Source organism: Entamoeba dispar, genomic scaffold, assembly GCF_000209125.1.
Source record: "Entamoeba dispar SAW760 scf_1105229461101 genomic scaffold, whole genome shotgun sequence".
NCBI classification, from domain to species: domain Eukaryota; phylum Evosea; order Mastigamoebida; family Endamoebidae; genus Entamoeba; species Entamoeba dispar.
Genome location: NW_001854524.1, coordinates 3983 through 13921, shown reverse-complemented (window position 1 = coordinate 13921; position 9939 = coordinate 3983). Strand labels below are relative to the sequence as shown.

The 9939-nt window shown below is 25.4% G+C and overlaps 5 protein-coding genes across 5 annotated transcripts in view, besides 10 other annotated features; 2 read left to right on the top strand and 3 right to left on the bottom strand.

Moving 5' to 3' along the window:
• Positions 1-27: 27 nt before the first annotated feature.
• On the top strand, positions 28-2772 carry EDI_077080 (splicing factor 3B subunit, putative; the record flags this gene model as incomplete). Its single annotated transcript, XM_001738084.1, has 1 exon — positions 28-2772. One exon carries the CDS (start codon positions 28-30, stop codon positions 2770-2772), a length of 2745 nt encoding a protein of 914 aa, XP_001738136.1.
• Positions 2759-2825: a sequence feature (AT_rich).
• A 212-nt stretch (positions 2826-3037) lies between these two features.
• Positions 3038-5344, bottom strand: EDI_077070 (protein phosphatase 2C, putative; the record flags this gene model as incomplete). Its single annotated transcript, XM_001738083.1, has 1 exon — positions 3038-5344. The coding sequence occupies one exon, from the start codon at positions 5342-5344 to the stop codon at positions 3038-3040; it is 2307 nt and encodes a 768-aa protein (XP_001738135.1).
• A 170-nt stretch (positions 5345-5514) lies between these two features.
• Positions 5515-5537: a sequence feature (AT_rich).
• Positions 5538-5568: 31 nt separating this feature from the next.
• Positions 5569-5961: a repeat region.
• Positions 5883-6961: a repeat region.
• A 218-nt stretch (positions 6962-7179) lies between these two features.
• Positions 7180-7228: a sequence feature (AT_rich).
• A 154-nt stretch (positions 7229-7382) lies between these two features.
• Positions 7383-7436: a microsatellite.
• A 2-nt stretch (positions 7437-7438) lies between these two features.
• On the bottom strand, positions 7439-7835 carry EDI_077060 (uncharacterized protein; the record flags this gene model as incomplete). The annotated part of the gene is made up of 2 exons (XM_001738082.1): positions 7439-7611; positions 7667-7835. 2 exons carry the CDS (start codon positions 7833-7835, stop codon positions 7439-7441), a joined length of 342 nt encoding a protein of 113 aa, XP_001738134.1.
• A 60-nt stretch (positions 7836-7895) lies between these two features.
• On the bottom strand, positions 7896-9225 carry EDI_077050 (caax prenyl protease ste24, putative; the record flags this gene model as incomplete). Its single annotated transcript, XM_001738081.1, has 2 exons — positions 7896-9118; positions 9198-9225. The coding sequence occupies 2 exons, from the start codon at positions 9223-9225 to the stop codon at positions 7896-7898; spliced, it is 1251 nt and encodes a 416-aa protein (XP_001738133.1).
• Positions 8673-8733: a sequence feature (AT_rich).
• Positions 9104-9140: a microsatellite.
• Position 9226: 1 nt separating the features above from the next.
• Positions 9227-9304: a sequence feature (AT_rich).
• A 52-nt stretch (positions 9305-9356) lies between these two features.
• EDI_076940 (uncharacterized protein) overlaps positions 9357-9939 on the top strand; it is a gene marked incomplete at both ends in the record, with an annotated part of 702 nt that continues 119 nt past the window's right edge. The window contains one exon of the mRNA XM_001733358.1: positions 9357-9939. This exon is cut by the window's right edge and continues 119 nt beyond it. Coding sequence (XP_001733410.1) covers positions 9357-9939 — 583 coding nt within the window.
• Positions 9773-9831: a sequence feature (AT_rich).

Sequence of the window (9939 nt, the reverse complement as noted above, 5' to 3'; positions counted from 1 at the left end):
GGAAAAACTTGATTCTTCATTTCATTTATGTCAAACAGTAGTGAATCTGAAAGTCATCATAGAAGAAGATCAGAGTCATATTCATCTGATTATTCCCCAAGACCAAGAAGGTCACGTTGGGATGAAAAACCTACTGTAGTTTCAACATTGATTGATACAAATGAAAAACCTGATGCAACACCTGCTTTAATTGCAAATGATATTGGTCCACAAAATAAAATTGAGTCATTACCAGATGTAAAACCTGGAGAACGTGCTTTTTTTGAAGAAGCCTTGATACAACGAGACGAATCAGAGTTGTCAAGTGAAGAACGAAAAAAAATTCAACTAAAAAGATTATTATTAAGAATTAAAAATGGAACACCTGCAATGAGAAAACAAGCACTACGTCAACTTACTGAAAGAACAAAAGAATTTGGTGCAGAAGTATTATTTGAACAAATTTTACCATTACTTATGTCAATAACTTTAGAACAACAAGAACGTCATATTTTAGTAAAAGTAGTTAATCGTATTATTTTTAAATTAGATAATTTAGTTCGTCCATTTACCGCAAAGTTATTAGTTGTTATAACACCTTTACTTGATGATGCAGATTTTATTGCTCGTGTAGAAGGAAGAGAAATTATTTCAAATTTAGCTAAAGCTGCTGGTCTTCAAACAATGATTGCAGCTATGAGGCCAGATATCGATTCACCTGAAGAGTCAATTAGAAACACAACAGCCCGTGCATTTTCTGTTGTTGCTGCTGCAATTGGAATACCATCATTACTTCCATTTTTAAAAGCTGTTTGTGGTTCAAAGAAAAGTTGGTATGCACGTCATACAGGACTAAAATGTATTCAACAAATTGCAATGTTAATGGGATGTTCTGTTCTTCCTCATCTTTCTGCACTTGTTGCTATTGTTTTTCCTCGACTTAATGATACAGAAGCTACTATAACTAAATTTGCAGCACTTGCTATTGCAGCACTTGCAGAAGCATCATACCCTTATGGTGGAGATGTTTTAGAACAAACACTAGAACCAATTATTGAAGGGTGCAAAAGAATGAGAGGAAGATTACTTGCTTCATACATTAAAGCATCAGGACAAGTTATATCAGTTGTTGATGAAGAAATTGCAGCAAAATATGGATGGGAAATTATTAGAGTTGTTGTAAGAGAATTTAAAACATCAGATGAAGAAATGAAGAAAATTGTTTTAAAAGTAATAAGGCAATGTCTAAGTGTTCCAATTATTGGAAAAGAAACATCAAAAAATAATATTGCAGAAAGGTTTTTTGAATCATTTTGGCATAGAAGAAATTCCGTTGATAAAAAGTTATGTAAAGAAGTTATTGAAACAGCATTATTATTATCACAAAAAATGGGAGAAAAATATATTTTAGAAAAAATTGTTGTTTTTCTAAAAGATGAAAATGAACCATTTAGAAAAATGACATTAAAAGCAATGGAAAAAGTAATTCAACAATTTGGAATATATGAAATTGATGAAGATTTAGAAAAAAGAATATTTGATGGATTAACATTTGCTTTTATTGAACAAACTTCTGGTGATGAAAATGCTCAGGCATTACAAAGTATTTCATTTATAATGAATTGTTTTAGTGAAAGAGTAGTACCTTATCTTGAAGCATTTTCAGAAAATATTAAATGGAGATTTCATAATAAATCACCTAAAATTCGACAGTGTGCAGTTGAAATTTTAGGTAACATTTGTAGGTTATATATTAAATGTAATCAAAAACCAACATTAATTGATCTTTGTGAAATTTTATATGAATTATTAGGAGAATCAAATACTGAAGTATTGGCTTCTACTATGATCACTCTTAAAGAAATAATTTCATTATGTAATTTAGAAGAAATAAGACCATCTATTAGTGATCTTGTACCTCGTTTAACTCCAATATTAAGAAATACTAATGAAAGAATTGAAGAAGCATGTATTGGATTAATTGGAATTATTGCAAAGAAATCAGCTGATACAGGTGCTGAAATGGTTCATTTAAAAGAATGGATGAGAATTTGTCATGAATTACTTGATGCATTTAAGGCTCATAAAAAATCAATTAGACGTGCAACAGTTGATACTTTTGGAGATATTGCAAAGGCAATTGGTCCTCAAGAAGTATTAATTATGTTACTTAATAATTTAAAAGTATTGGATCGTCAATTAAGAGTATGTACTACTATTGCAATTGCAGTTGTTGCAGACTCATGTGCACCATTTACTGTTATTCCATCATTAATGAATGAATATCGTATGCCTGATATTAATATTAAAACTGGAGTATTAAAAGCATTTGCTTTTCTATTTGAATATATTGGAGAAAAAAGTAAAGATTATATTTATCCTGTAATTCCTTTATTATGTGATGCTCTTGCAGAGAAAGATGCTGTTCATAGACAAACTGCATGTACTGTTGTAAAATTTATTTCATTAGGTATTTATGGATTAGGTTGTGAAGATGCTTTGATCCATATGTTAAATTATGTTTGGCCTAATATTTTTGAAACTTCTCCTCATGTAATTAATGCAACATTGGAAGCTCTTGAAGGTATTAGAGTATCATTAGGAGTTCTTGTATTAATGCAATATGTTTTACAAGGACTATTTCATCCAGCTCGTCATGTAAGAGAACCATATTGGAGAGTATATAATAATATGTATATTGGGAATCAAGATGGTTTAGTTGCTGCTTATCCAGTACTTGAAGATGATGATTATAATATGAATCGTCGTTATGAATTAGAAATATTATTATGATTGAAAATTTCTTTATTATTGTTATTTTTTAATTTATTATAAAAATAATAAAACTAAATGTAAGTCAGAGGATCAAGTAATCATAGTATATCATAGTTTAATAAAAACTTCATCATTCTTACATCTCATATTTAATGATTTTCATAAGTATCTATGAGAATAAAATTATGATTTAGATTAATTATGGTATTTGAACTATTTATTGTAAAAGATTTTTTCAATTCTTAAATAAAAAAGAAAAAAAACAATAGTATAAGAAATTTGTTTAATGAGGTATTTTTACTACAATAGCAGTGATATTATCAAGACTTTGTTTTTTAAAGGCAGTATCACGAATACTATTAGCAGCAGTGTCAACATTAACACTTTTAAAAACAAGATTTGCAATATCGTCTTCATTTAATACATCAGTAACACCATCAGATGTTATTACTATTTCAGTTACATCAGTCAAATCAAAAGAATTAACATCTGGGATAGCAGAAAGTGATGGATGAAGTGCTCTATCACCTAATGAACGAGATAAAGCAATAACACCTTCTACTCTCCAAGTATTACCAACTTTATAACAATGACCTCCATTCTTTTCAATACGTTCTCGTTCTTCTGGTATATCAGGATGATGATTAATAGTAACTTTTTCAATTTTCTTTTCTGAATTTCTTTTAATTAAAAACACAGGTGAATCACCAACATGAGCTACATAAGCTGTGTTTTGTTCAATTGCAACAACTGTACCAGTTGATCCACTTTCTGTTTTTTCAATAACAATTTGATGCAAATTTTCAAATGTAGATAATAACGCTTCACAAACATTTTTCTTTTTCTCTCTTAATGCCTTTTTTAAAACAATTCCCATTTGTTTTGATAATTCAATAGCTGCGTCTTGTCCATGATGACCATCAAACATACCAATAACTTCCATAAATGGAATATTTGTTTCATAAACACAACAAGTATCTTCCATTGTAGGTTTTTTACCTATTGTCTGTGCAATTCCAACTTCAACTTCATTTAATGGAACAATAGCCTCATCAGGAAGAATACTTTCTCCTATTTTAATAACTCCATTTTGAGTAATTTTACATGTGAAACTACAAGCTGGTAGTTGTGTTGTTGATCCAATAGCAATACATTGCCCTTCTGCATCAAATACAGGTTGTTGTGCATGATAAAATGCTTCTCTTCTACCACGAATACGAGCAGAAGATACAGGTGTTGGAGTATCATCAGAGTTAGGAGAAGGTGTACTTTGAGGACTATAATTTGATCTTCTAGTTCTTCGAACTATTGGAGTAATAATTTCAGTTTGATCATTCAATTTATTTGTTGAATTATTTTCTGATTGAAAAACGTCATCATCAATTGATAATTTATAGTCATCTCCTTTTGTAATTCTTTTATTCATTTCTTCAATTATATCTTTTCTTATTTGTTCTGATAATGTTTTCATTAATTCTTCTTTTACTTCATCTCGAATTTCTTTAACTCTTGTCTCCCAATCTATTTCTTCAGATTCTTGTTCTGAAGAAGATTCATTTGATTCTATAGGTGGTAATGGCATTTTTTTTTCACATAAAGTAATGTCTGAGCATATGTATGCACTTACTGGGATTTCTGTAGCAATTAATGCTCCAATGAATTGATAAGTTCTAATAACACAATTCATAACCTCTAATCCAAATGAAGTTTTTGCCATTATAAACCACTTTGTTTCATGTTCTAAAGGGACACCAACAGAAACATTATTATTTTCTTGTTTAAATTGTAATTTAGTGCAAATACTAATTATTTCATTAAATTGTATATTAGAGAACCATATAATATAAATTCCATCTTCTGTTAATAATTTCAAAGAAATATCATTTTCGTCATCATTTTTTATTAAAACAATAGCTGCAAATTCTCCATGTTCAGTAAGTATAGAAGTTGATATTTCTAAATATTTTGGACTAACTGTAACAACACGAGGAATAATTGGAAGCATAACATTTCCAGTAGACATAAATCTAGTAAAAGCTAATTGAATAGCATCAATTCCTAATAATTCTTCATTTCCCTTTAAAATAAGACGAGTTTTTTCTGATTTTTCTTCAATTGAAGACATTTTTTCTATAAGAATTTTATGGTCTTCTTTGAGAGATTCTAATTGTTTACAAGTTGTAGATAATTCGATTACTTTTTGTTCTAATAAATTAAATTTTTCATCATTAATGTTTGTTGGTTTTATTTCAGTAATTGTTTTTGTACCAGCAACAAATGGTTTTCTAACTACGGTATCCATAACTAACCCACCATAATCAAATTGTATTTGATAACCATCATTAACTTCATTAACATTAATAATATGAGTTAACGTTTCTAATCCATCTTTATGACTAAAAACTTTCATTGTTGTAGTATAAATATTTCCATTTTGATTTTCAGGTTCATTTTTATCAATTAATGAAGCTTTAATAAGTAATGAATCTAAAAGAGATCCTTCTTTTTTTGTTAACTGAAAGTTTACAATTAATGTTTTTTGTTTTCCAATGAAAAATTCAAAACTTTTGGTCTTATTTTCCTCAGTCATTCAAATATCTCTTTTTAAGTTTCTTTTAGTTCTCTTGAAAACTTTGTTTTCTGTATTTTTTTATTATATCAATTCCAAAACAAAAGAAATTAAAACTTCTTGATTCTAGTTCTTTTTTAGTTCGACTCTATTTTTTTTCTCTCTTCTCTTAAGAAAAAAAGGAATCGTTGTTTTAAATTAATAAATATTTATACTTCTCAATTCACTTTAAAAAGAATAGATTAAGACACGCACAGAAAATCCAAAAAAAATCACTAATAAAAGAAGGAGAAATCCATATCATCCAAGAGCATAAATAATGGAAGAGTGTGTGAAAATAAATATTATCTGTATGGACAGAAACACAACAATTATCACAATAAATATTATCATAATAATAACTATCACCATAGGCATTATCATAACAATTACAATAATAATGGCATGAATCATTTCCATCATCATAAGCACTTTAATAATAGTTCGAATAGAAACAACAATATAATAATACAAATAATTATCATAATAAAACACAACGAAGATATAAACATTATCAAAATAAAGAATAACAACAAACATGAAATAAAAGAAATGATTGAAATAATAAAAGAGAATTCAAGTTGAATAATTAAAAGAATGAAGAGAGCATTTTGTAAGAAGATTAATTTTATAACCTAATAAGTATAATACAATTAAAGAAAATTTGAATGAGTAACAAATAAATTAAAAGATATTCAAATGGAAGAAAAGAAATTTGATGAATATATAAGAAGTGCAAATGGCATATTTAATAATAAGAAATTAACAGTCGTAACATGGAGGTTATTAAGTATAAAAATAAATATATTTTATTCAAGTAGTAAAGATGTAAGAAGGAGTAACTATGACAGGAAGTATTAAATCTAAAATACTTCATATTGATATATTGAAATATTGTAAACATTGTCATAACATATTGCATCTATTGGTCATAAATTATTATGATATAATGAAGAAAAACCAAATATCAAAACATGATTGTATGTGTAATCAATTATATAAACATATATTAATTACTCATTTTATTGAATTTGATGAAATAAATTTTAATACACCTCACAAATGTATTAATATTGATGAAATAGTCATAACTTCCAATAGTAATTTATTTGTTAATGTTCATTTAGATCAATGTTAGAATACTGGACATATATTACCAAAACATCAAAGATAAAAAATGATATATTAATGATGTTGATATATGTCAAGATAGAAATAAAGAATTAAACTGTATTTACAAAATAAATAAATACAAAGAATTACAAGAGAAATTAATACAAGATAGAAATAAAATATGTAGAAATAATACCTGTATTATTATCAATAAATTAATACATAAAGAAACAGTAAGAAGATTAAAATCAACAAAACTACATAATCGACTTCCCCAAAGTACTAGAACAATCATTATTAAAAACATAAAAGACTTAATGTTCTACATGTTCAACTCTGATAGCACATTAGAATAGGAATAATATAATTCTCACATTTTTGAAATGAACTCCATGATAAAAGTATAATATATTAGAATCACTGAAATAATCACTTCTCAATAATCATAACATCTAATTGTGGATATGTCTATTGGTTGTCCTTTTTTGTTTCTTCTCAATTGGCTTCTTTATTAGTTTTAAATAAATGTAATAATATTCATTCACTTTATTTTATCACAAGTTTATCTCTATTAAATTACTTTAAAGATAATTCTTTTTTTAAATTTGGTTGGGAATGATTTAACTCCCAGAAAGACTTTAAAAAAACTTATTACATTGATGACAATAAAAGTGATTGTTTAAATTGTAATATTCCTGTAAATGTATATTTAATTGATTATTTAAATATAAAGAATAAATTAAAAGAAATAAAGAAAAAGAATTGATAATGGAATAAGACAATGGTATTTTAAAAAAGTTAAAAGATGTACATATTTCCAAAAGATAAAATGTAGATAATCAATTTTATAACAGAAATTTAAGAATGATAATTGAATAGCATTTAATAAAAAGTAAGTATTCTTTAAAAGAATAAAACTAGAAATAAAGAAGAAAATAAAAAAGTTAAAAAAGAATAAAAAGATTAAGGTAATTTTAGTTGAGATGATGAAAATATTTTTGTTTCTCCTTGAATAAGAGAATCTATTTGACTTTGAAGATTATCAATTTGATTTTGATTTCCTGATAAAATAAATTTTTCAGAGAAGAATGGATAAGAACTTTTCATGCTAAGCCTTAGTCCAGAAATAGGCTTGTCTTCTGTTTAATAAATTTTAGACAATTAACTAACAAATAACAAAATTCAACAAACTCTTTTCAAAGCTTTCTTTTTTTTTAATTTTCTCAATTTCTATTGCTTTAAACGGGATGTCTGTGAGAGGATTAGTATTGTCTTTAAAAATAAGAAGATATTTTCTTCCTAAATACACAGAACAATTAAGTTCTTGATTAAAAGAGATACCAGAATATTTTTTTAGCATTTAATAATTTAAAGTTCATTTAAAACAAAAACAAAGAGTAAAAGAAAACTGATTTAATTTTTAGTCATTTCTCATTTCTTTTATGATTTTATTAATTGCTTGTATTCGTTCTACCAGATTTGGATGTGAATTTTCAATTGTAGAAACAAATGGATCTATAACATAAGCTGATAAGTTATTCTTTTGTAATTTAATTAAAGCACTTGCCAATTGATGGTTACCGTGTTTAGTAGCATATGCATCTGCTTGATATTCAAAGTTTCTAGAAATAAAGTTGATTCCTAAAGAAACAATTTCCATAAAAGGTTCAAGTAAACTTTGTAATAAAATAAATCCTACAACAACAACTTTTTGGTCAAATCCAAATTGAGTATAAAGTGCTTCATCTAATAAGAAGAATTCAATAAATTTAAAAATAACAAAGAATTGAATTGATTGAATTCCTAATAATTTAAAAATATGGTAATGTTTACAATGTCCTACTTCATGTAATACAATATCAACCAATTCATCTGAAGAACATGTTGTCATTAAAGTATCAAATAATACAAGATCTCTCTTTCCAAATAATCCTGAAAAGAATGCATTTCCTTCTTTTGCTTTTGAAGAAGCATCAATTACAGAAACTGATTTTAATGGGAAATTTACTTCTTTTAATTTTGTTTCAATTTCATTTTTAAATTGGTCTTCTTGTAATGGAGTTTTTTTATAAAACAATGGAATTATAAAAGGAACGAATATTAAAGAAATAATAATATTTAAAGTCATTACTCCGATCCATAAATATAATGCTAAATTTTGTGTTTCAGAGACAAAATAAAGTAATGTTGTTATTACTAAATTTAATATTGTTTCTAAAATAAAAGATTTAATAAAATCTTTAATAAATACAATAATTGACATATTATTCATTCCATATTTTTCACGTATTACAAACGTAATATATAATTTAAATGGAATTGAAATTACTGTAGAAATAAAATCAAAGATTATTATAAATAATAAACTCGTTAAAAATTGATGTTGTGTTGTTGAAAATTCCCAAATATTTCTTAAAATTGGTGAACATAATACATACATATTTATTATAAATGAAATTGTTAATCTAATGAATGATACTTTACTTAATTCTAAATGATAATTTTGTGACTTTTCAAATTCATTTTGATCAATACTATCTCCATACACATCTTTAACGTCTTTTGGTATTTCTTTTATGTAATATAATTTATGTTGTCTATAATGTTTATATAATTCAAATAATGTAGTTAATATTGTTAATACTATTTTATTATTATTATTACTTGTTTTTTTCTTTCTAGTTCTTTTTAAAAAAAGAATAAAATAAGAAGAGAAACAAACCAATAATACTTGTCCAATATGGAAACATGTTTTATTAATTTTTTAGTTTTTAACCCTTTTTTTTTATTTTTTTTATCTAAAAAATATTAAAAATAAAATGTAATTTACTCAAAGAAAGTCATTCAATAGTTTTAAAAAAGTTATTATCTCCTTTGGTTAATGGACCTTCATCACTTTATTCAACAACAACTTATTCTTTTACAAAAAGAAAATAAAGACTATATTTATATTCAAAATGATATTATTTCTTTCTTTCAAGGATTTTCAAATAGTCAACAACTGCAAGTGATAGCAGACTATATTTTTTATATTGTTAATACTGCTATAACTAAACATTTAACTAAAAGTTTATTTTATCATAATTTTATTAACTTATGTTCTCATCTTCTTTTACAAATACCAAATGCTTCAACAATGTTATTTCAATTAATTATAATTCCTAAAACAACATTTCAATTTAAAAAACAAATTACTAAATTATTACATTATTTTAATCCTTCAGTATTTCCGGAAAATTCACAAATTATTCTTAAAGATTTATTATTTTGTTCAACATCAACAAAATTACAATGTACAATATTATCTTTATTAATGAAAATGAATATTAAATGTAAAAATTATCATTTATTATTATCAACACCCTCAGATAAATTATTAAATTTACTTAATCATCCAGAAATAATTGAACAAACGTCATTAGAATTATTATTACATTTATCAATAAATCCAATTACTCATGATA